The sequence below is a fragment of the Cyprinus carpio genome, chromosome A25, assembly GCF_018340385.1.
Source record: "Cyprinus carpio isolate SPL01 chromosome A25, ASM1834038v1, whole genome shotgun sequence".
NCBI classification, from domain to species: domain Eukaryota; kingdom Metazoa; phylum Chordata; class Actinopteri; order Cypriniformes; family Cyprinidae; genus Cyprinus; species Cyprinus carpio.
Genome location: NC_056596.1, coordinates 8244718 through 8270243, shown reverse-complemented (window position 1 = coordinate 8270243; position 25526 = coordinate 8244718). Strand labels below are relative to the sequence as shown.

Here is a 25526-nt window from a genome sequence, read left to right as displayed (position 1 = left end):
TTCTCTTATCTCACAAAGTATCGCAGCCCAGGCTGTAGTCCTGCCTGCTTGCCAGACAGTAAATAACAGATTGGATCATTGCTGCCACACACATAGGAAATGAACCAGCTCTCCTGCTGACTGCTTTATTAGCAAACCAGCCCTGAGAGCTAAAGCTGCAGGAGAAAGATATTGCTGGCCATCTCTGCCCATGTTCTCACTCTTTCTGCAAGGCAGTTTGTTCAAATTGTCAAGTTTGAGATGTAAAATCAGTGTGGTATTAAAATATATCAAGAATGTGTTTTCAGCGCTCTTTGTAGTACCTGACTGTTAAAATGACATTTTTGCAATTAATTACAAAAAAAATGAGTGTGTAAATCTTTGCCATGTTCGCTTATAAAGATGCTGAACAATTTCAAACACTTTTTTAAACTGAATCCGAATGTGGAAAATGCGAACACTGAACTTGATGCAAATCTCCAATGATTCGATAATATAGCTAATTTCTTACATTTAATTTACTTACATTTCACACTTACATTTCTGTGTAAAAAAAAAATAAAAAAATAAAAAAATATTAAAAAAAAATTTAAAAAGCAGCTTTTGTCTGGTAATCTTCTGTACAAAATTTGATATTTCATACTTTATTGTACTTTATTGATAATTAATAATATAAGAATATTAAAGAGCACCTATCATGGAATTTTGAAATTTACCTTTCATGTAGTGTGTAACATAGATCTAAGTGAACAAAAACATCCTGCAAAGTTTGAAATATGACAGTGCACCGTATATAAAGTTATTGTCTTTCAAAAGTAAGAGTCGACTCTGAGTCATTTTTATGAATCGTTAGAAGACCGAAGCTTTTTTCTCTGACTAGATGACGTCAACTTGTCAAATTATTTGAATACGATACGCCCACTTATTGCGCTCCAAGACGCCAGTGAAAACTAGAAAACATCATGGCGACGAGACGCTGTGTTCTGAAGTGCGACTCAAAAGCAAACTTTTTTCATCTGCCCAAGGATGAGCATTTGAAGACAAAGTGGCTACAATTCATATATACAACTGTACCACAGAAGTATAGTCCGAGCCTTGTGCTTTGTTCACGCCATTTTGAAGACGATTGCTTTACCAACTTAAATGCAATAAAACTTGGATTCGCGATCCGGCTGATATTGAAGGAAGGTTCAGTTCCAAGTGTATTTGCATCAGCTTCCTCCTCCGTATCATAACCTGTAAGTGTTATTAATAATTGTTGCTTTTACGTTTTATGTAGCATGCTTAATAATTGTTTGGTTTGTTGTGTAAGCACCGTTTAGCTTCTAGGTCTTCAATGACAATTGTATTGAGACATGTGAATTGTTTGTCGTTGTGTTGTCTGATCAGTATTTTAAAGTTGCAAATTGTTTCTGTGTAGTTGTAGCCCCAGTCTAAATAACTATTACTATGTTAATTTTTTATATATGCTTTCTATCTTTTCAAAGTACATATAATGTGTTTCCAGGTAAAGCACAATATCACTGTCTTACTGAATTAGTTCTAAAAATTCGCAGTAAACCTAAGCATATGTTGATTATTGTAGACTGACGTTGTTCTAATTACTTTGTTTAATAATAAAGAATGTAGTGTAGCACACAGACTTTATAATAATTGTGAAATTGCTGTTTATTGTGCTGCACTGACAGTTATAGGGTTAATGCGGGAGAGATATGAGTGATTTCGGCTGGTGCTCCTGTGATACAACTGTTCTGCGTTCTGATTAAAAGTTAAGACCAAGCGTCTTTGTCTGTCATTCTTCAAACATTACAGTAGACATATTTTGGTTTACAAACTGTATTGTTTAATCAGTTAGTCACGTTAGCACTCGGCTAACGTATCCACCTAGTGTTCACAGTTTAGCAGCTAAACTTTAGCTGTGGGCACGATTCGCTTGCATAAGTGTTTTTGTATTTTATGTCATTATAAGAACAAATTGAATATATGATTGTTTTATGTAAAGGTGCTTTGTCAATGGTAGCGCTGGCTAACTGGCTCAAGGACTCATCTCTGTGCCAATCACAACAGATTTGGCCAGCTGACCAATCAGAGCAGAGTAGGCTTGAGGAAGGGAGGGGCTTGCTCCGAACTTGCTTGAAACTAATCATTTCCTAATCATTGGCAAATGACTCTAATATTAAATGTATATTCTGAGAAAATTACAATGTTTTCTGACCTTAGATGCATTAAAACCTGATGTAGGGGACTCCAACACAAAAACAAAAAACTCAAAAATACCAACCAACAACCTCTTTAATGTTAATTAATGTTAATGTTAATCAATTAATATTCTGTCACACAAATAGTGCAAACATTTTAATCACTAACTTTTCAGCATCACATCTACATTTTATTTGATTTATAGTACAGATAAATTACAAAATGAAACAGTAATGAATGTCAAACTCAAGGTAAGATATCAATTAAGATATCATACAGCTGTAAATGTGTTTTATAGGCAGTATACTGCACAACCCTAGCACAATATACCTCACAATGTGATAATATTATATTAAAATATAATTTTTTTTATAATTATAATATTGAATCATGTTATTTTGTTGATTTATTAATATTATTAATTAATTTGAATTAGCTTTTATTATATTAGTTTTCATTTTAATTGTACTAAATTTGTTACTGAATGTGCTTTTGTTATTTTTTTTAAATATAATGTCTTTTTATATTTCATTTTAGTTTTATCTTTAGCCATTTTAGTACTTATTTCATTTAGCACCCTTTTTGATTTTTAAGCTTTTTAAGTTGAAGTTCTCTAATATTTATACTTTATTCCAGCTTTATTTCAATAAATGAACACTTTTAAAATGTTTGTTTTAATTAACAATAACAGTACTGATGCAAGTATTGTGCTCATGTGCACAAAGTGTTTGTTCTTACTTGGGTAGTCTCTGGGATGCACCTTCTCAGACCAGTTTCCATAGAAAGTGACTCTATACTTGGCTGTTCCACAAGCACAGCACTCTTGCATGGGTTTTTCAGTCATCGCAAATGGATCTGCAACATTCAGAAGATGATAGTTATTTAATTTCCATTGCATTGTGTCCATTATTTCCATTTTACATCCTTATTTTTAACCAACTGCTGAGAATCTACATTTCTCTTTTTCTTGCCACATAAAAATGCACATGTGCATTTATCTGTCTCCTTCCACACACACGCTATATAAACATTAAAAATACACAAATTGATGTGGCATGCATAAACACAACCATTTACAAGGCATATTTTATTTAGAAACATCAAAAACAGATGACAGAAAAAGAGGTCTGTTCATGACAGGAAAAAAAACAAAACTACTTTGTAGATGTAAAAATGTTATCAGTGGGGATGTGCATGAGAAACCCAGCTTTAAAAGTACCTTTCTCGCAGAGTCTTTTGGTAAGTGAGCCCTCATCTTGGAAGAAAATTATTCTTCGCTGCACAACACTGGCCCTGTATTGAAGACATTACAATGTTCATCCAACTTTTTATCTGTCTTTTAGATATACAGTGGCATGCGAAAATTTAGGAACCCCTTGCAGAATCTGTGAAAATGTGAATAATTTATAAAATAACAGAGATCATACTAAATGCATGTTATTTTTTATTTAGTACTGTCCTGAGTAAGATATTTTACATAAAAGATGTTTACATATAGTCCACAAGACATTCCTGAAATTATTAAAATAACACCATTCAAAAGTTGGCTGAGTTGGGGTCAAAAGCTGATGCTCCAGAAGGAAACACAATGCATTAAGAGCAGGGGGTGAAAACTTTTGGAATTTGAAGATCAAGGTAAATTGTACTTAATTTGTTTTCTGGGAAAAATGCAAGTAGCTTCTGTTGCTTCCGAAGGGCAGTACTAAATGGAAAAAAAAAAGATATTTCAACAAAATAAGAAAAGTTTGGACATCTTCATCCTGTTCGAAAGTTTTCACCTTCGGCTCTTAATGCATCGTGTTTCCTTCTGGAGCATCAGTGAATGTTTGAGCTGGAAAGGGTTCAAATATGCAAAAGATACTGGAAAACTGAAGAATCTGCAGGAGCTGGAGGATTTTTCTGAAGAACAGTGCTCAGTTTAACTGTTCAGAACAAACAAGGGACTCATGAACAACCATCACAAAACAAAAAACCGGTAGTGGATCATCCAGGTAACCACACACAGTATTAAGAACCAAGGGTTCCTAAACTTTTGAATGGGGTTATTTTAATAATTTCAGCTATTTTTTTGTCTTGTGGACTAAATGTAAACATCTTTTATGTAAAATAACTCACTCAGGAGAGTACTAAATGAAAAATAGCATGCATTTTGTATGATCTCTCTTATTTTGTTGAAATTATTCACATTTTGACAGATTCTGCAAGGGGTTCCCAAACTTTCTCATGCCACTGTAGTTCTGAGAAAGTGTGCTTTTACATTTATGGTACCATCATTATTGCATTCAAAATTGTATTGTAGTGGGAACAGACAATGCATCTTTTTAACAAAGGCTTCCGTGCATAATGCTGCATTTGCAAAATGCTACTACCTGAGAGTATATTTCAGTGACTCCAGTCAACATCCTGAATGATTAAAACAGTTTGGCTTTTAAAATGAAGCCATATAGAGACATCAGCTGATGTCAATATGTTTAGCAAGAGTTGGGGAAAAAGCAAATGTACTGAAGAGGACCATCTATGTTCAGGGGGCGGTGGAGGTTTGAATCGCTTTTAAAGCTGCCGCTGATGGAGCCCCCCAGAGACTGGGCCACACTCAGCTTAGATCGACCCATGTGGAATAACAATGGCGAGTCCTGCTACTGTCCCACTAGAGCCCATTGCCGTTGCTGTCAGTCAAGGATGTGGCATGTGGCAGGTCTGACCATAACGCTATGCCCTCCTGAGAATAATCCCATGTTTAATGTGGGTGGCTTACAAGAGAATCTGGTGCAGGCCTTATCAAAATGTGGAGGTGTCTGCAATATGACAGATTTTCAGCTCATCTGGGTTTTACAAAGTGCATTTTCAGAAATTGAATAACAACCCAATTTGACATAGCAAAGAACCTTAAATGTTATTCCTCTTCATGGCCCTTTCACTGCAAATGCAATGCAAAAGAAACAAAATGAATTGTAACCCGATTTTGTTGTTAGGATAGTAGCTAAAAAAAGTAAATAAAGTGGGATCAAATCATAAGATATATTTATATTATTGAATTACTGAAGAGTAGCGCACTGTTTGACAGAAAATGTTTGAATGCCGTTTCTCTTTAAGCTCCTTTCACAACAACCACTGTACGAAAACAGCTAAGTGACTCGTTAAATTTAATAAAAATTGCATTTAAATGGTTAGTTCACCCAAAAATGAAAATTAGCCCATGTATTACCTCGCCCTCTAGGAATCCTAGGTGTATATGACTTTCTTCTTTCAGACGAATCCAGTCGGAGTTATATTAAACATTTTCTTTGATCTTCCAAGCTGTTTAATGGCAATCAGCAGGTGTTGCAGTTCATCTATCTAACAGAAATGAAATAAAGCGCATCCATCCATAATAAAAAGTGCCTCACACAGCTCCAGGGGGTGAACAAAGGCCTCCTGTAGCGAAGCGTTTTTGTAAGAAAAATAGCCATATTTAAAACAATCAATTTAATCAAGCTTGTGCTCACTGTTGTACATGGAAGCAGCTCCAGGCGGATGACGTAGGACGTCGGATTTGTGCATGCGCTGCTTAGAAGTGACAAACACGGAAGCGCAGGGGAGAGATCAAAACAAAACAACGGTCATGAATTAGAAGTACAAAAAGAGGATTTGTATAGAAGAATGTCGGAGGATTTTTATATAAGCCAAGAGGAGATAGCTTTTCATTTGCTAAAGTAAGGAAACTTTGCTTCCTTTGCTCCTGTGAACAAACGTTGGTTTTCACGAGACTCACCAGCGCATGCGCAATGTCGATATCTTACGTCATCCTCCCGGAGCTGTTTACGTGTACAATTGTTGGCACAAGCTATATTAAAGTGATTATTACATTTTGCATGCTAGAGAAGACCTTTGTTCACCCCATCGATTCATTACAGGAGGCCTTTGTTCACCCCCCGCACTTTTTATTATGGATGGATGTGCTTTATTTAACTTTTTATGGACTGATGAACTGCAACACCCGCTGACTGCCATTAAACAGCTTGGACGATCAAAGTCAATTTTTAATATAACTCTGATTGGATTCATCTGAAAGAAGGAAGTCATATATGCCTAGGATGGCTTGAGGGTGAGAAAATAATGGGCTAATTTTCCTTTTTCTGTGAAGTATCCCTTTAAGTAATATGTTCAAAGCAATGCTGATGGCAATAAATTGTCTCATACAGAGAAAAAAATGTGAATGTTTGTAGAATATTTATGTGACAAATCACAAATTATGCCTGTAATCCAAACACATATGTTCATGGACCCTTAACAGTGGTCAACAAAGTATGACTGCTCAAGTCTCAAACCATTCTTCTCAAAACCTCTCAAGACGTCTCCTCTGTTGGTATTTGGTCTTGATCGTCTCATCTAAGCCATGTATCTCCAAAGTTCCAAAGCTTGTCAATAAAAAAATCATGTTTACCACATCTTAACTGCCTTCCACAGTTTGATGGCACCAAAGAATCAAAGGAAACAAAATCCAGATTAAAAATTCCCTTCCAATCCCTGGTCTGTTTGACATTTCACTAGAAAAGTGCTGGAGGGATTCCAGATGTAATTGCACTTTTATTTGATGTTCATTGGGCGCTGTTGCCAGTTGCGTTTTGGAGCCTGAGCACTGGCATTTGGCCCGGTGCTACAAGGTACAATGTCTCCACGGTTCTGACACGCCAAGGCAAAGTGACAGCAGATTCAACACGTTGGCACAGCAGATGCTTCCCTGAAAATGTTTATTGGAAAAAATCAGACATCCCTGCCCTAATAAGACAGATGGGTAAATGAAACCATAATAATTCCTTGAGTTCGCAGATGGACGAAGACGAGACCTGGGTAGGTGATATGGGTTCCAAGTGAGGTGGAGGAGAGACTGCTATCCTTTTTGAGAAGTTAAAAAAAGACAGGGGACAGGGGGACAGAGACGGGATGAAAAGGATGAATGAGTAACTGGGTGATAAAAAGAGAACAGGACAGAATGAGAAAACTGTGCAGGAGGATGCTAGCTCATAAATACTCAATGTGAAGGTTTAATTGTCTCTACACAACTGCTACACAAGCAGATTAAAATCTGCTCTACTAAGTAAACTAAAAACACATTCAGGGGCTCATTTAAGCAGCTGCATCACTTTTAGATGCAAAAGTTAAATCCACAAACTGTTGAAATACTGTGAGAATATTAAGGATCGCCCACTCGACTATCAATCATCCACTGCACTACAACAAAGGGTTTAAAGGTTTAGTTCCAACCAGATCTCACAAGAAAAATATTTTACAATATGCCAATCTTGTATTAACATTGTATGAAAATGAAAATTTTGAAAAAAATCTAAAATCCACCCATAACCCTAAACCTAAATATAAATACAAATGAAATTGTACTAATTATGAAATAGCCACTAATTCCTCAAATATAAAATAGACAGGAATTACCATGTGATTGTGTTGCAAGTTTACCCAAAAATGTTACAGTATTTCAAATGCATAAGACTTTTATTCTTCTTCGAAACACAAATGAAGATATTTGAACCTTATATTTGAACCTGAGAAATTTCTGTTTCTCCATCGAAAGAGACACAACTGTATGACCAAACTTGACACGTTAGAACAAACTTCACTGGTTCTTGTGGAACCTTAAATTAGTTTGCATGACACGTGAGAACAAAACTCATTGGTTCTTGCATGTCAGACAAGCACGTTAGAGTTACACTTACAATATTTGAAGCCCTTCAAGGGCTCAGGTGATTGGCTCAAAAACAGTCCTGAACTGAGTGTCCATGAGCAAAACTGGCAGATATTAAATGGCATACTTCCCATTAAAATGAACAGATAGCTTTTTCCTGGTATTATAGACCTTACTGGTTCACAACAAGTGTAAACAGGCCAAACAGAGTGGCATTCAGAGGCTTTCAGAAAGTGAGAGTTGTTGTAAAGGGTGTTTTGAGGGTTGGCACCCATAATGTGGAAAAATGCATATACGCACTGCAACATGTCTTTAATGCATCAAACACACTTAAAGTTGTTTATAACCTCAAAAGGAGTAGGAGAAAGAGAGATAAAGATACAAAGACAGCATGAAAGCATGAGGGGGTGGAGTGGAAACACTGACACCACAACACCGACAGATCATTCAGATTTTGTTTGGTTGAAGACCACTGTTGTGTGCTTGTGCGCTTGCTGTATGTAAAGGGAACTCAAGTGGGAGGATGTTGTTTGGATTCTCAGAATATTTTAACGCTTTCAAAGTTTTTTTTAATTTTCATAATCATCTGATTCGCAGCCTCCTATAGATGATGGGAACACTCAAGGGCAATTCCAATGGCTCGAGATTAACATACAATAACTGCCCAACATCAGTCAATCATAATCACATCTTCTATTGATGGCCCTAAATTTATTTCTGTTTACTCAGCTTAAAGGGATACTCCACCCCAAAATGAAAATTTTGTCATTAATCAATGCCCCCATGTCGTTCCAAACCCGTAAAAGCTTCGTTCGTCTTCAGAACACAATTTAAGATATTTTGGATGAAAACCGGGAGGCTTGAGACTGTCCCATAGACTGCCAAGTAAATAGCAGTGTCAAGGTCCATAAAAGGTATGAAAGTCATCGTCAGAATACTCTATCTTCCATCAGACATGCAATCTGGGTTATATGAAGCGACAGGAACACTTTTTTGTAAGCGAAGAAAACAAAAATAACGACTTTATTTAATAATTCCTTTGTCAACGGTCTCCTCTGTGTCTCTCCATATCAAGGATGCGTTGTTTTTGTTTCAAATCAAAGCTAAATACATGTAGAAACAGTGCATACTTGTGGCACGGCTTATACAAAAGAGCATACACAGCATCCTTGATATGGAGAGACACAGAGGAGACCGTTGACAAAGGAATTATTGAATAAAGTCGTTATTTTTGTTTTCTTCGCTTACAAAAAAGTGTTCCTGTCGCTTTATATAACCCAGATTGCATGTCTGATGGAAGATAGAGTATTCTGACGATGACTTTCATACCTTTTATGGACCTTGACACTGCTATTTACTTGGCAGTCTATGGGACAGTCTCAAGCCTACTGGTTTTCATCCAAAATATCCTAAATTGTGTTCTGAAGACGAACGAAGCTTTTACGGGTTTGGAACGACATGGGGGCATTGATTAATGACAAAATTTTCATTTTGGGGTGGAGTATCCCTTTAAGATATGATTGAAAAAGACTGTTTTCCTTTTTCAATTCTTTTGCAGAACGTTACTGATAAAACACTGACTAAATGAGACAAGCACTCAGACTCAGTATTGTATTCTAGACACTAAACTCAGTATAGAGAGTCTGTTTTTCTTTTCTATTTACTCAACAGTCTATCGGTTCAGTACCACAGACTTTCATCTCTCAGCCTAAATCCATGGATTCCCATTTATTTATTGCTATCCAAGACCAGAATAATAGTAAAAATAAAAATGATACAATAACTCACTTGAGAGTGACACAACCACTGCCAGAAGGTGGCGCTGTCCAGAACACCTGTATCCTTGTGCGTCTTCTGGGAATGCTCTCTGTGACGGCCGGGGGGCAGTTGGTCATAAACTGTGTGTCACTTTCATCAATAAGCTGTGGAACAGGCAACAATGTAACTTAGTTAATGTTTTTAAAATAAGATTCTTATGTTCATCAAGGCTGCTTTCATTTGATCCAAAAAAAAAAAAAAGCTGTAAAACTGTGCAATATTATTAGAATTTAAAAGCAGTTGTTTTTTAATATTTGTAACACATATTAATCATAATATATTTTATATAATGTATTTAATGTAATTTATTCCTGTGATTTAAATAATAAGATCCTTCAGAATAACGTGATATAGCATAAACAACTACAGTATCATTTAAATGACTTGAAATATAGTGCACCTAGCCATGTGGACCACTTTTATTTTATTATTTTTTTCTTTTACTTTTATTAAGTTATACAGACTGTTATACACAAAGAAATGTCATATGATTCATATGAAACACTTTGAAAAGTTCTATGTATGTTCCATGGCAGAATAAGAGCATACACATTTGAAACATCACAAGGATGAGTAAATAATTTTCATTTTTTAGGAGAGCCTTGGAAATAAAACAAAAAACAAATGGCATTCATACAAGAATCTAATTTCAATGTAATTTTTTTTTGTCCAATTATGCAACAGTTTCCAACTAAACAGTAAACCATTACCATAAATGAGCTCTGTGATGCAGAATTTCACTTTGTGGGCCAAGATGACTAACCATACATGACAGCCCTTTCAACATCTTTCAGTGCAGAGGACAAATATTTGTAACTGACGGTTCTGTGCTACTTAAACCTAGAGCTCATTTAAACCCATGAAACAACATTTTGACACACTTAACTACTAGGCTCTTCAACACTTGTTAGAACTTTTAAAAAAGTCAGTAATTGAGAAAAATGCACTGCTCTAATCCACACACATGAATTGGCTTTTAAAATGTTGATTAAACGCCTGATTATAATGCTCTTCTTTGTCATTTGGTCATCATTCGTTGAATTACTGCTTCCATTATAACTAAAAATGTAATTTAAACTTGCATTTTTAATAACATTGTTTAATCACTGGCTTTCCTCAGGCGGTAATATTGTGAAGTTAATTGTGCCCAGCAAATAGCATTAAGCTTTGTGAAAAAAAAGTTATATAATAAGCCTAATTTACAAAGAAAGTAGTGTATTTATGTTAAAAAGAATGACAGCAAAAAAACACTCACTGTCTGGTTGAATGAGATTTTGAGTGCTTAGTAAATGAGATGCAGGTTTTTGCCATGAAATACCTCATGCAAAACCATTTAGTAAAATCACCCTAGAATTTATAGAAAAGAGAAAACAAAATATATATATATATATATATATATATATATATATATATATATATATATATATATATATATATATATATATATATATATATATATATATATTATTATTATTATTATTTGTTCAATATTACGTAAATTTTTTTTTTTTTTTTTTAAACAAAATAAATAAATAATTTTTTTTTTTTTTTTGTCTTCCAGATATATATTACTGCTACTGTTTGTAAAATCACATTGTCCAAGTGATGGGAAATTCCAGTGGGGAAGGAAAAGTACAATTTTGTTTGCATGTTTCAAAACAAAATCGCTGCCAAATGTCCATTGAAGAGTAAAATCCATGCTTGTGGTGCATTAAGTTCTTCCTCTCTCTTTCTCACTCTCTCTCATTCTCTCCATTTCCACTTTCCATTCTTTTACACACATACAGTCATGCAAACCCAAATCTGCACACAATATCCTCTGATTCTAGCCTTCATTTCTGCAAAGAAAGTAAAAGCTGCAATTTTGGCATCTCAAGCAACCTTGTCACACCCTTGTTCAGACTAAAAACAAAACTAGAAATTTCTGAATTGATAGGGAAACTAGGCTAAACTTTGTAAAGATATGCTTGAGCTGTAGGACTGTGCAACAGTCGCTCTACAAGTGTTTATTTTAAAAGAGGTCATGTGGGCCAAGCAGCCCGGTGCATTGTTTCCTGGGTAAAAAGGGGCTGTAAGTGGCTGCCTTAAAAAAGCTGCAAACCAGCTGGGGGAATGTTGTTTAAAACAGAGGAGAAGAGAGGCATGTTTGTTGTAATTGTGGCTCCGGGTGAGGCTGTGTGGCCCTGCTCCTGAGGGACAGCGAAAGGAGTTTTCTGTTTGCTTTCTTAAACTCTCCCTCTTTTAGTTTGTCTCTCTTGCAAGCACAAAACTCTGTGGCTTGAGTGAATAACCACGTCTCCTGAAGGAATTGGGGATGTCTCGTTTTCAAGGGGTTCCTTGGAGAGATTAAGTGAAACGAATGGCGAGATGTCGCGACGCTTATTTTGACCATGCTGGTTTGGCTTGAGAGTTGTTTGTCAATTCGTGCTAGCATAAGAAGTGCAGCTTTGTATATGAGCTGTCATGATGACTGATGAAAATTAATATGTTGAAAGGCACAGTTAACAGACACCGGTAGCAAACAACTCGGAATGAGGTTTACGTCTGCAAATGAAAACTTTTGTGAGTTTAACATCTAAAACACTTCAATGTAACAGCAAAATGTAATGCAGCAAACATCCAGAAAGGTTTTACCCTGGAGATAATGCAGGTCAAGGTCAGGGTCACTGATCAAATTACTGAACTGAAATAGAATGAACATCCCATAGATTTAAAGCTTTACCCAGCAAATGCGAATGCAATCATTTTCAATTGGCAAAAATTACATTACATAACAGCAACCTAATAAATGTGTTGAGCTCTCTGCTAAACTTGGGCTTGTAAAAATAGATTCTCATGTTATAAATTGTGTCATTATACTACAGAGGACACATTAATGTTTCTCTCAGATATTATATCACACAATATATTGTATATATAAATATAAAAAAATTAGATTTTTTTAAATCCTGGACTATTCCATTCAAAAATACTTTATACAAAAAATATAAACAGGGCTTCGTTAAAATAGAGAACTTGAATGAAAAATATTTAAAATTTCTGAATTCTAGTAAAAAAAATATTCAAGTAAAATTCAAGTATATTTTATGGTTAATATTTCTATACAAAATACTAAAAATCAGGTTTCAAATAAAATAGCAATTTACAGAAATATAACATTAAATTCATATATATATATATTTATATATATATATATATATATATATATATATATATATATATATATATATATATATATATATATATATATATATATTATATATATATATATATATATATATATATATATATATGATAAGATAAATGCATGATTCACTGGCAAAACAAACAAACAAATGCCATAAACGTCTGAAAGTCACCTTTTAGAGTCAACTATAAAAAATATATAAACTATTAAAAAAAACTAAACTGTATGAAACCAAAATGAATACGAAGATTACATTTCTAACAAAATTGCTCCTGTTTTGAACATTTTAAAAAGAATTTTCATTTTCATTATTTTTCGGCATTGCTCCATATACATTTAGAACAAAACCACGTTTTTTGTAATTTTGTCTCTTGTCCTTTTGCAGTTGCCTTTATTGTGTTTTTCTTTCATTCAATTTAGACTGTCAAGACGAGAATCCCCAGTTATAGACCTCAACAGAGAATGTCTGCTAACATCCGCCAGGCAATCTAAGCGCTGAAAAAACACAGCGGTAAGGAGTGCAGAGCGCCAACCACAGCTAATGAGATCTGGGGGGAGAAAGCCTTCTTGCTTCAGTCTGGGAAGCACTGCGGCTTGATGTGGAGAGCACTAAATGATAGGGGTCCTGTCTTTCAGAAAGGACACGGCTCTGAGACGGTCAGTGTGTTACCAATGAGGAGCAGCATGTCTGAGACTACTTCACACAGTTCTGCTTGCTGGCAAAAGATGGTTCTGAAATCCTTAAAACACTTAAACCTCTGATGCATTATGTCCACTACAGCAATTTTATCTAATTAGGGGTGATTTCCTTTGACCTTTAATTCCATAAGTTTTTTTTTTACTTATGGCAACATAAAATCAAAGACCACCAATAGAAGTGTTGATGCACCAAGTACCCCTGGAATATTATCTCAAAATGCATAATTTTGAGTGAAGGAAAAAAAGATTGGGAATTATCACATAAATAAATAATAATTAAAATAATACAATAGAATTGTTACTCTCTCTCTCTATATATAGCTATAGTATAGTAATATAAATATTTTAAAACATTTTGTTTCCTAGAAGTCTAAAGAAAACTTAATAAGACTTAAAAATAACAAGAAATATGCAGTTGAAAGCCACTTTGTAGAGTCAATAATATTATTTTTCTCTTTATATGTTAGTGTTTTTTTAATGACAACATCAAGTGGCCAATAAAAGTGTTGATGCACCAAGTAAGTATATTTGGAATATTTCCTCAAAAAAAAAAAAAAGATTGGGAATGATCACTCACACACACACACACACACACACACACACACACACACACACACACACACACACACACACACACACACACACACACACACACACACAAAATATTTCTAAAATTTCCAAATGTCAGTGTGGTGTAACCAACACACACACACACAGAGACATTTAGTTTTTATGTGACAATAAAACTACAAAACAGGAAACCGTATTACAGACAAGATGTGTTTAAAAGCCACTTTTTAGGGTCAGTAAAAAAAAAAAAAAAAAAAAAAAAAAAAACTTTTTTTTAAGTATAAACCCAAAAAGAATACAATGATTATTAATTCCATAGCTTTCCTCTTTATATGTTTTTTTATATATATATATATATATATATATTTATTAATGACAACATAAAATTAATCTGGGCAATATAAGTGTTGATGCACCAAGTTATAAGTTTGGGAAAGAATAATAAAATATCTATAATCACACTCTTGTTTTGAAGAAAGTTTTTTTTTCCCCCATGCATCAAAGGGTTAATGATAATTTTTCTTCCTACAACATACCACGTCTAAATACACGCCGACGCAACCAGACATAAACTGCAAATTTAGCAGAGACTGCAATTAGACTGTCATCTTTGACTGCCACAGTTCAAGGCAGTTATACGGGGTCACTGCAATTCCTCACCTTGAAAGTGCCAGCATAATCATCAGGAGTGACGCCCTCCCTTCCTTCCTTCAGAGCAATGAGGGTAAAGCCACGAAAGTAAGATGGGCTGGAGGCATACAAACTCACCGGATAGAGAGAAAGAGAGAGAGAGAGAGAACAAAAGTATAGGTCAGAAGTACCAGAAATGAGCTTAACAGTAGGTCAGATCTCAAGAGTGTGCCAGGGCAAGTCACGAACTGCTCTCGCATTTGGCATGTACAGTACGTTTGCATGTAAGTGTGTAGGTTGTGCAAGTGGTTTTCACATGGAGCGGTGAATACATATGCATGTACAAACACACTGGGTATAACACCTTCATAAAAAGGCCTCTGCTGCTTAATGAAGGCCACTTACACGAATCCAAATTGCTCTGAATATCAGGTTATAGAGCGTATTGATATAAAAACTATCCTGACAGGTAAATTATTACATAAACATTCAAATATAACCCAGGTTATACTGGAAAATAACAGTTGTAATGTTTTCAAACTAATTCTCACTTGTGCAGGACTGGTTAATAACAGTTTGTAACAGTTTAACCGGTTAGAAATTACCGTGATCCTTCTAAGGTGGCAATAAAAGCTATCAAGTGCGTGAGAACAAAGGATTTAAAGGACAAAAACACATTTTGAAAGTATAATTTCATATTATTATGATTGAAAACCCAATTATAATGCACATTAAATTGCAGAACTGGTTTCATCTGAATCAGCAGGTTTAATTTGACATAGTGTATGACAATATTAAATCTTTTCTTTTAAAAAAGAAACAGAAATAGAAGGACTGACCAGACACACTTTAATTAATGTTATAGTATGGCAGTGTTGTAACTACAGCACTTTTCATACTTGACACTAATTTACAGTAAAGCTATAAATTGTACGTTTAACCTACTTTAAGCAGACAAATTTGTGAATATTATATCTAAATTTAAGGCATCAAAAAAAAAAAAAAAAAAAAAAGACAAAGCTAGAAGCGTTTAAAGAATGTTGTAAACTCAGTCTCCATTTGGATCCTCTTTGGTAAACATGCTAGGTTTTAGTGCTGCAAAATATACGTTTTTCGACGCTCTCTCCAATATGTACTCATATTCACCATATAAAACGCCTTTTAGCATATTAGTGTCAGCCAAATTGGTTTACCTGCGGAAGATGCACGAAAGATGACGTTTTACGCACCAATGTTTACAAACTCCACACATGATGTTTTTGCCCAGGGGTGCACTAAATGCCTCTTAAATTGGCCAAACAGCAACATTTTGTGACCTCTGACCTCTGTAAGTGCTCCCGGGTTGGTAAGTTTCTGGGTCTCCTTCAACTCTGAGGCGAAACTCGTTCTGTCCGTCTCTCCGAGCGCCCCGCGTTTGCGTCCGAAAGATCCGGCAGAACCCCCCCTCGGATCTCGACTGTCTGTCTGCGGTATCTCTTCTGAACGCATCCGTATAGATAAAAAGCACGTTCAACAAAACTAACAGCATCCGAACCACTCCGTCTTTATCCATCATTTCCGTTTCTTAATCCTGTCCAAACACAAGTTTAGAGACTAGTACCAGCAAGAAAACGCAGTCAAAGAACGGGAAAAGACGGTCAAAACAAACAGAAGCATTAATCGACCAAACTTGTCTATTTTTGGGTCCATTCACGATTAAAAGAGAGCAAAGACGCCGTATCCATTCCCACTGAGCAGATGTGGAGATTGCGGACCGCTGATAGTCCCGTGCCCGCGGAGCGCGAGATTGATTGAAGGCGAGCGCGGAGACAGAAGACTCAGATGTTGACTTTACTCAAAGGATATTCACACTGAGAAATGCCTATATGGTCTCCTTGATACCCGAGCTCAGACTTAAAGAGAATAGAACCAGACTTTAAACAAAACCCAGACATAGACGCCTGACATTCTTGGTGAGACGCTCTGAGGAGAAAGAGCTCGCGAATGTTTGAACAGCCGTGAGCTGCAGAAGCAGCAGGTGAAAAGAATCACAGGGGGCTGCGCTCTAAGGAGACATGGAGGATGATTTTGGGAACTCCTCCGTCTGATATGCTGTGTTTATGCAAGGAAAAATGGTTTGAGGGCTCATGTTCTTAATATGAGGAATTAACTGCATTTTATTCCTTAATATTTCTACAGTCTTTTAAAAGAAGATATTTCCCCCCATATTACATAATCAAGCAGTACCACACGGTGTTGATACTGAATATCTATGCGATCACAACCGTGCTGATCTTCAGTAGGCTACTACAACATAAACGTTATATACAACAGTTCCATAAAAGTAATTATTATAGGGTAACTTATTTTTCAAAACAAAATACAGACTGGAACCCAGACTGGATCAGCATATATTAGTGGAAGGGAGTGATTTCCTTAACCTAATGTGTTATATTTCTCAGTTAGGGCCTAATGCTTGGGTTATGAAAAGTTATGACCTAAGAAATTAAGGTTACTGTAAATCTTGTAAAATCGTGGCAATATTTTAGTGTCATAATACTGAATACTGAAGTATTTCTTAACATGTATATTTTCTTAAATAATTTCTAACAGGAAAGTTACGTTAGCGTTGAATGGAAAAACAATGCTGTAATGGCAGTCCAAGCTTGAAATTATTGATGTGGACTCATATTAGTATGGGGGAAAAGTCAGAATTGTGAGATTTCAGATTTCAGACATTCCCCTTTTTACATTTGAGTTTACATTTTACCATTATGACTTTTTTCTCAATTGTAATTTTATATCTTGGAATTGAAAACAATCCCAATCGTGAGATAAAAAGTTGCATTACTTATATATATATATATATATATATATATATATATATATATATATATATATATATATATATATATATATATTATATATTTAAAATAGATTATCTAAGCAACTGGGTAAGACTTGTAAATATGCATTTTATTAACTTAATTTTTGAGTTTGCACCAGTTTGGTCTCAGAATATAATTTTTAATCTACCAACAAAGTAGACCTTTTCTCATTTTAAATAATTCTGTGGCCCCCTTAAACATTTGTTGAAGCCCACTAGCGGGCCTCGACCCCCTGGTTAAGAATTACTGATCTACAAGAATAACTTTTGAACATCTGCATACTCTGCATATCTGTCTGATCAGAGGGAAGTTAGAGAACCACACCAGCAGATGTCATTAACACATCCTGACTGACTGCACTAATTCCCACTGGAAATATGCCATATAATGAAATTATTTCCCATATGTTACTCAGTTATCTTACATATTTGGTTTATTTAAATCTGTAGGGAAAAAAGTCAGCTTAAAATACAAACTCCTTGCATCAATTTCTGATATCCTTATATCAGTAGGTTTATTAAAAAAAAGCCATTGCTGTTTCATCATAAAATAAAAACATATTTATCACCATATAATATATGATGAAACAGCTGGTTTTGAATAATTAGTGTGCCTTTGATCATTGTTTTATGGATTGGTATTTTTCAAGGAACACCGTCAAATATCTTTCACTGAACTTCTGAGAATAAAGGATTCTTTTTTGTTGTTGTTGTTGTTGTTGTTTTAATTATTTTTGGTTTGTTGGAAACCATCAGTAGATACCGATTCAGACACCAAGGACAAAACAGCATGCTTCACCAAAAGGGCAAAACAAAGTATTCACTTTCTAACAATACAAAGGCCAAACTTACCCATAAATGTCTATAGAGGACGACCTTCTAGGCTGAGTTGTTAGTTTGACACCTCACACATTCACTAACCTGTGTGTGATATTGTCACCTGACCTATTGATCTGCCTGGGGTTGCGACAACTCAAGGGGCTGTGAAATATGGCAGAAGGTTTGTTTGGCTGTATTGCCCCAGCAAGTATGGGGGTTGTGTGAGAAAAACACACCAGCAGCATTTGAGCTTGTTAATGCTTCAGCTCATCTTTGGCACAGACTGTGCAACTCTAGAGGGATGAGAAAAAAAAAGTTAGAGGGGGTAAATGGATGGGGAAGTTTTCTGTTTCGGCCAGTTTTTCACCCACGGAATCCAATGACATGAAGTTCAGAAGTATATATTTAAGAGTCAGTTAAATATAGAGGAAGAAGTGAAACAGCTCAACCAGATAAATCATAGTCTTTGTCTGCGGTCTGACTGATTGCCTGCAAGTCTATTTAAAGGGCTCATATGATGCGATTTCAATTTTTCCGTTCTCTTTGGAGTGTTACAAGCTCTTGGTGCATGAAGAAGATCTGTAAAGTTGCAAAGACTAAAGTCTCTAATCCTAAGAGATATTCTTTATCAAAGTTAAGACTCTGCCACACCCTTCTAAAATGGCTCATTCAAACATGCCCCAACATCTCTACGTCACTATGTGGAAATATTTGAGTAATGCCGCCCAAATGTTCAGAAGGCGTGGTTTCAGAAACCGCAGTTAGTGTTGAAGCAGCCATGTCAGGGAGATGCTGTGTGTATCCAGGCGAAAGAAAAAAGCACTTTGTTTGGCCTTCCGAAAGTAGATGCATTTAGGAAGCTTTAATATTACTTACAACAGAACAGCAACACATTTAATGGACGACCGTTTTGTGAACCTAGGAGAGGAGGTAATTCTGACTTTGGTAAGACAATCTGGTGCTTCTGAATCAGCTACTGTAAGTATGTTTTGTTATTAGTTTAAGTATTTGCTATTGACAGTTTAAATGGGGAGTTTTGCGCATCGTGTTTGTGTGTGTGTGTGTGTGCACGCATGTGTGTGTGTGTGTGTGTGTGTGAGAGAGAGAGAGAGAGACAGGGTTACACAGTGGAGTCAGCTGTCTTAACCGTCCGTGGCTTGTGTACTGCAAACACATACGAGCTTCATCAATGCCTGTCATGCGACGCGATTATGGAAAGGGGCATTACTGATGGTAAAACTAAGGACATTATTAACTGTCTTTACATTTATTTTGAAAGATGAAACTCGCGATTATGGAAAGGGGCATTACATTTCCGATGAGTGCTTGCAGTGTTCGACCAATCACAATGCACTGGCTCAGTTGGCCAATCAGAGCAGACTGCACTTGTCAGAAGGAGGGACTTCTTAGAAAACGATGCGTTTGAGAAAGGCGGGGCATAGAGGACCTACAATAATGTACAGTATTTGAAAAATATATAATAATTAGTTTTTTGAACATTAAAGCATGTCAACATATTCTGTTACTGCAATTACAAAAAATAATGATCTTTTAAAAAGCATCATGACTCGTTTAAATATCCTAGTCATCTTAAAGGGATACAGTAGTTTGCTCACAAAAATAAAAAATAAAAAAATTATTGCATTAACTGTATAAAAACATGGATGTAGTGTCCATGACGTCACTAGTAGATTTCTGAAGAGTGTTTTTGAAGCTCAAAGTTGGCGGAGTGGGCTGTCACACCTTGGCAGCTCGTCACCGTGCGTCACTCCCAGATAATTGAAAATGGGCGAAGAGGCGGGAGCTGGTTGCTGAAACCACACCCACCTAGCTCGATGGCAGTGATAGCAGCGGCGATCCACCTGTCACTCAAGTGGCCACGCCCTTAATTATGCAGAACTGTAAGGCTTAATACAATTTAAACGGATGAGTTATAAAAAAAATTCATTGTCATGAAGGGCAAAATTAGCTATATAGACCAAAACCACTTTTTGTACCAAGCTGTAAACAAATTTTTTTCTGCTCTAAAGTTGGCCCTGTAAGTGGCCTGCCTTAAAAAGCTGCAAACCAGCTGGGGGAATGTTGTTTTAAAACAGAGGAGAAGAGAGGCATGTTTTTGTATTGTGGCTCCGGGTGAGGCTGTGTGGCCCTGCTCCTGAGGGACAGCGAAAGGAGTTTTCTGTTGACTTTCTTAAACTCTCCTTTCCTTCTTTTAGTTTGTCTCTCTTGCAAGACACAAAACTCTGTGGCTTGAGTGAATAACCACGTCTCCTGAAGGAATTGGGGATGTCTCGTTTTCAAGGGGGTTCCTTGGAGAGATTAGTGAAACGAATGGCGAGATGTCGCGACCGCTTATTTTGACCATGCTGGTTTGGCTTGAGAGTTGTGTTTGTCAATTCGTGCTAGCATAAGAAGTGCAGCTTTGTATATGAGCTGTCATGATGACTGATGAAAATTAATATGTTGAAGGCACAGTTAAACAGACACCGGTAGCAAACAACTCGGAATGAGGTTTACGTCTGCAAATGAAAACTTTTGTGAGTTAACATCTAAAACACTTCAATGTAACAGCAAAATGGTAATGCAGCAAACATCCAGAAAGGTTTTACCCTGGAGATAATGCAGGTCAAGGTCAGGGTCACTGATCAAATTACTGAAACTGAAATAGAATGAAATCCCATAGATTTAAAGCTTTTACCCAGCAAATGCGAATGCCAATCATTTTCAATTGGCAAAATTACATTACATAACAGCAACCTAATAAATGTGTTGAGCACTCTCTGCTAAACTTGGGCTTGTAAAAATTAGATTCTCATGTTATAAATTGTGTCATTCCCTTATACTACAGAGGACACATTAATGTTTCTCTCAGCTATTATATCACACAATATATTGTATATATAAATATAAAAAATTAGATTTTTTTAAATCCTGGACTATTCCATTCAACAATACTTTATACAAAAAATATAAACAGGGCTTCGTTAAAATAGAGAACTTGAATGAAAATATATTAAAATTTCTGAATTCTAGTAAAAAAAATATTCAAGTAAAATTCAAGTATATTTTATGGTTAAATATTCTATACAAAATACTAAAAATCAGGTTTCAAATAAATAGCAATTTACAGAAATATACATAAAATTCATATATATATATATTTATATTTATATATATATATATATATATATATATATATAATATAGATATATATATATATATATATATAATATATGATAAAGATAAATGCATGATTCAACTGGCAAAACAAACAAACAAATGCCATAAACGTCTGAAAGTCACCTTTTAGAGTCAACTATAAAAAATATATAAACTATTAAAAAAAACTAAACTGTATGAAACCAAAATGAATACGAAGATTACATTTCTAACAAAATTGCTCCTGTTTTGAACATTTTAAAAAGAATTTTCATTTTCATTATTTTCGGCATTTGCTCCATATTACAAATTTAGAACAAAACCACGTTTTTTGTAATTTTGTCTCTTGTCCTTTGCAGTTGCCTTTATTGTGTTTTTCTTTCATTCAATTTAGACTGTCAAGACGAGGAATCCCCAGTTATAGACCTCAACAGAGAATGTCTGCTAACATCCGCCAGGCAATCTAAGCGCTGAAAAACACAGCGGTAAGGAGTGCAGAGCGCCAACCACAGCTAATGAGATCTGGGGGGAGAAAGCCTTCTTGCTTCAGTCTGGGAAGCACTGCGGCTTGATGTGGAGAGCACTAAATGATAGGGGTCCTGTCTTTCAGAAAGGACACGGCTCTGAGACGGTCAGTGTGTTACCAATGAGGAGCGCCATGTCTGAGACTACTTCACACAGTTCTGCTTGCTGGCAAAAGATGGTTCTGAAATCCTTAAAACACTTAAACCTCTGATGCATTATGTCCACTACAGCAATTTTATCTAATTAGGGGTGATTTCCTTTGACCTTTAATTCCATAAGTTTTTTTTTTACTTATGGCAACATAAATCAAAGACCACCAATAGAAGTGTTGATGCACCAAGTACCCCTGGAATATTATCTCAAAAATGCATAATTTTGAGTGAAGAAAAAAAGATTGGGAATTATCACATAAATAAATAATAATTAAAATAATACAATAGAATTGTTACTCTCTCTCTATATATATAGCTATAGTATATAATATAAATATTTTAAAACATTTTTGTTTCCTAGAAGTCTAAAGAAAACTTAATAAGACTTAAAAATAACAAGAATATGCAGTTGAAAGCCACTTTGTAGAGTCAATAATTTATTTTTCTCTTTATATGTTAGTGTTTTTTTAATGACAACATCAAGTGGCCAATAAAAGTGTTGATGCACCAAGTAAGTATATTTGGAATATTTCCTCAAAAAAAAAAAAGATTGGGAATGATCACTCACACACACACACACACACACACACACACACACACACACACACACACACACACACACACACACACACACACACACACACACACACACAAATATTTCTAAAATTTCCAAATGTCAGTGTGGTGTAACCAACACACACACACACAGAGACATTTAGTTTTTATGTGACAATAAAACTACAAAACAGGAAAAACCGTATTACAGACAAGATGTGTTTAAAAGCCACTTTTTAGGGTCAGTAAAAAAAAAAAAAAAAAAAAAAAAAAAAAACTTACTTAAAAGTATAAACCCAAAAAGAAATACAATGATTATTAATTCCATAGCTTTCCTCTTTATATGTTCATTTATAAATATATACATATAAAAAAAATTATTAATGACAACATAAAATTAATCTGGGCAATATAAGTGTTGATGCACCAAGTTATAAGTTTGGGAAAGAATAATAAAATATCTATAATCACACTCTTGTTTTGAAGAAAGTTTTTTTTTCCCCCATGCATCAAAGGGTTAATGATAATTTTTCTTCCTAAAACATACCACGTCTAAATACACGCCGACGCAACCAGACATAAACTGCAAATTTAGCAGAGACTGCAATTAGACTGTCATCTTTGACTGCCACAGTTCAAGGCAGTTATACGGGGTCACTGCAATTCCTCACCTTGAAAGTGCCAGCATAATCATCAGGAGTGACGCCCTCCCTTCCTTCCTTCAGAGCAATGAGGGTAAAGCCACGAAAGTAAGATGGGCTGGAGGCATACAAACTCACTGGATAGAGAGAAAGAGAGAGAGAGAGAGAACAAAATATAGGTCAGAAGTACCAGAAATGAGCTTAACAGTAGGTCAGATCTCAAGAGTGTGCCAGGGCAAGTCACGAACTGCTCTCGCATTTGGCATGTACAGTACGTTTGCATGTAAGTGTGTAGGTTGTGCAAGTGGTTTTCACATGGAGCGGTGAATACATATGCATGTACAAACACACTGGGTATAACACCTTCATAAAAAGGCCTCTGCTGCTTAATGAAGGCCACTTACACGAATCCAAATTGCTCTGAATATCAGGTTATAGAGCGTATTGATATAAAAAAACTATCCTGACAGGTAAATTATACATAAACATTCAAATATAACCCAGGTTATACTGGAAAATAACAGTTGTAATGTTTTCAAACTAATTCTCACTTGTGCAGGACTGGTTAATAACAGTTTGTAACAGTTTAACCGGTTAGAAATTACCGTGATCCTTCTAAGGTGGCAATAAAAAGCTATCAAGTGCGTGAGAACAAAGGATTTTAAAGGACAAAAACACATTTTGAAAGTATAATTTCATATTATTATGATTGAAAACCCAATTATAATGCACATTAAATTGCAGAACTGGTTTCATCTGAATCAGCAGGTTTAATTTGACATAGTGTATGACAATATTAAATCTTTTCTTTTAAAAAAGAAACAGAAATAGAAGGACTGACCAGACACACTTTAATTAATGTTATAGTATGGCAGTGTTGTAACTACAGCACTTTTCATACTTGACACTAATTTACAGTAAAGCTATAAATTGTACGTTTAACCTACTTTAAGCAGCCAAATTTGTGAATATTATATCTAAATTTAAGGCATCAAAAAAAAAAAAAAAAAAAGACAAAGCTAGAAGCTCTTAAATAAACATGCAAACCCATTCTCCATTTTTAAAAAACTCTCTAAAAAAACAAGTACTCATATCCACAAAATAAAACTCTTTTCAACACACTATCCAATATGTACTCATATTCACCATATAAAACGCCTTTTTAGCATATTAGTGTCAGCCAAATTGGTTTACCTGCGGAAGATGCACGAAAGATGACGTTTTACGCACCAATGTTTACAAACTCCACACATGATGTTTTTTGCCCAGGGGTGCACTAAATGCCTCTTAAATTGGCCAAACAGCAACATTTTGTGACCTCTGACCTCTGTAAGTGCTCCCGGGTTGGTAAGTTTCTGGGTCTCCTTCAACTCTGAGGCGAAACTCGTTCTGTCCGTCTCTCCGAGCGCCCCGCGTTTGCGTCCGAAAGATCCGGCAGAACCCCCCCTCGGATCTCGACTGTCTGTCTGCGGTATCTCTTCTGAACGCATCCGTATAGATAAAAAGCACGTTCAACAAAACTAACAGCACAACCACTCCGTCTTTATCCATCATTTCCGTTTCTAATCCTGTCCAAACACAAGTTTAGAGACTAGTACCAGCAAGAAAACGCAGTCAAAGAACGGGAAAAGACGGTCAAAACAAAACAGAAGCATTAATCGACCAAACTTGTCTATTTTTGGGTCCATTCACGATTAAAAGAGAGCAAAGACGCCCGTATCCATTCCCACTGAGCAGATGTGGAGATTGCGGACCGCTGATAGTCCCGTGCCCGCGGAGCGCGAGATTGATTGAAGGCGAGCGCGGAGACAGAAGACTCAGATGTTGACTTTACTCAAAGGATATTCACACTGAGAAATGCCTATATGGTCTCCTTGATACCCGAGCTCAGACTTAAAGAGAATAGAACCAGACTTTAAACAAAACCCAGACATAGACGCCTGACATTCTTGGTGAGACGCTCTGAGGAGAAAGAGCTCGCGAATGTTTGAACAGCCGTGAGCTGCAGCAGCAGCAGGAGAAAAGAATCACAGGGGGCTGCGCTCTAAGG

General features: G+C 35.7%; 2 protein-coding genes across 3 annotated transcripts in view; both read right to left on the bottom strand.

The window, feature by feature from the left end:
• Positions 1–16761, bottom strand: part of LOC109078844 (spondin-1-like) — a 66663-nt gene extending 49902 nt beyond the window's left edge. For both annotated transcript variants that reach the window (XM_042715280.1, XM_042715281.1), the window contains exons 1-5: positions 16083–16761; positions 14790–14896; positions 9644–9777; positions 3398–3471; positions 2917–3033 (exon numbers count right to left, since the gene is read on the bottom strand). In XM_042715280.1, the coding sequence (XP_042571214.1) occupies positions 2917–3033; positions 3398–3471; positions 9644–9777; positions 14790–14896; positions 16083–16314 (664 nt within the window). In that variant the 5' untranslated portion in view covers positions 16315–16761. The remainder of the gene's footprint in view (positions 1–2916; positions 3034–3397; positions 3472–9643; positions 9778–14789; positions 14897–16082) is intronic.
• A 6703-nt stretch (positions 16762–23464) lies between these two features.
• Positions 23465–25172, bottom strand: LOC122135574 (spondin-1-like). Its single transcript, XM_042715283.1, has 2 exons — positions 24802–25172; positions 23465–23613 (listed from the first exon to the last, which is right to left on the bottom strand). The coding sequence occupies exons 1-2, from the start codon at positions 25028–25030 to the stop codon at positions 23480–23482; spliced, it is 363 nt and encodes a 120-aa protein (XP_042571217.1). The 5' UTR covers positions 25031–25172; the 3' UTR covers positions 23465–23479.
• Between the last annotated feature and the right edge of the window lie 354 nt (positions 25173–25526).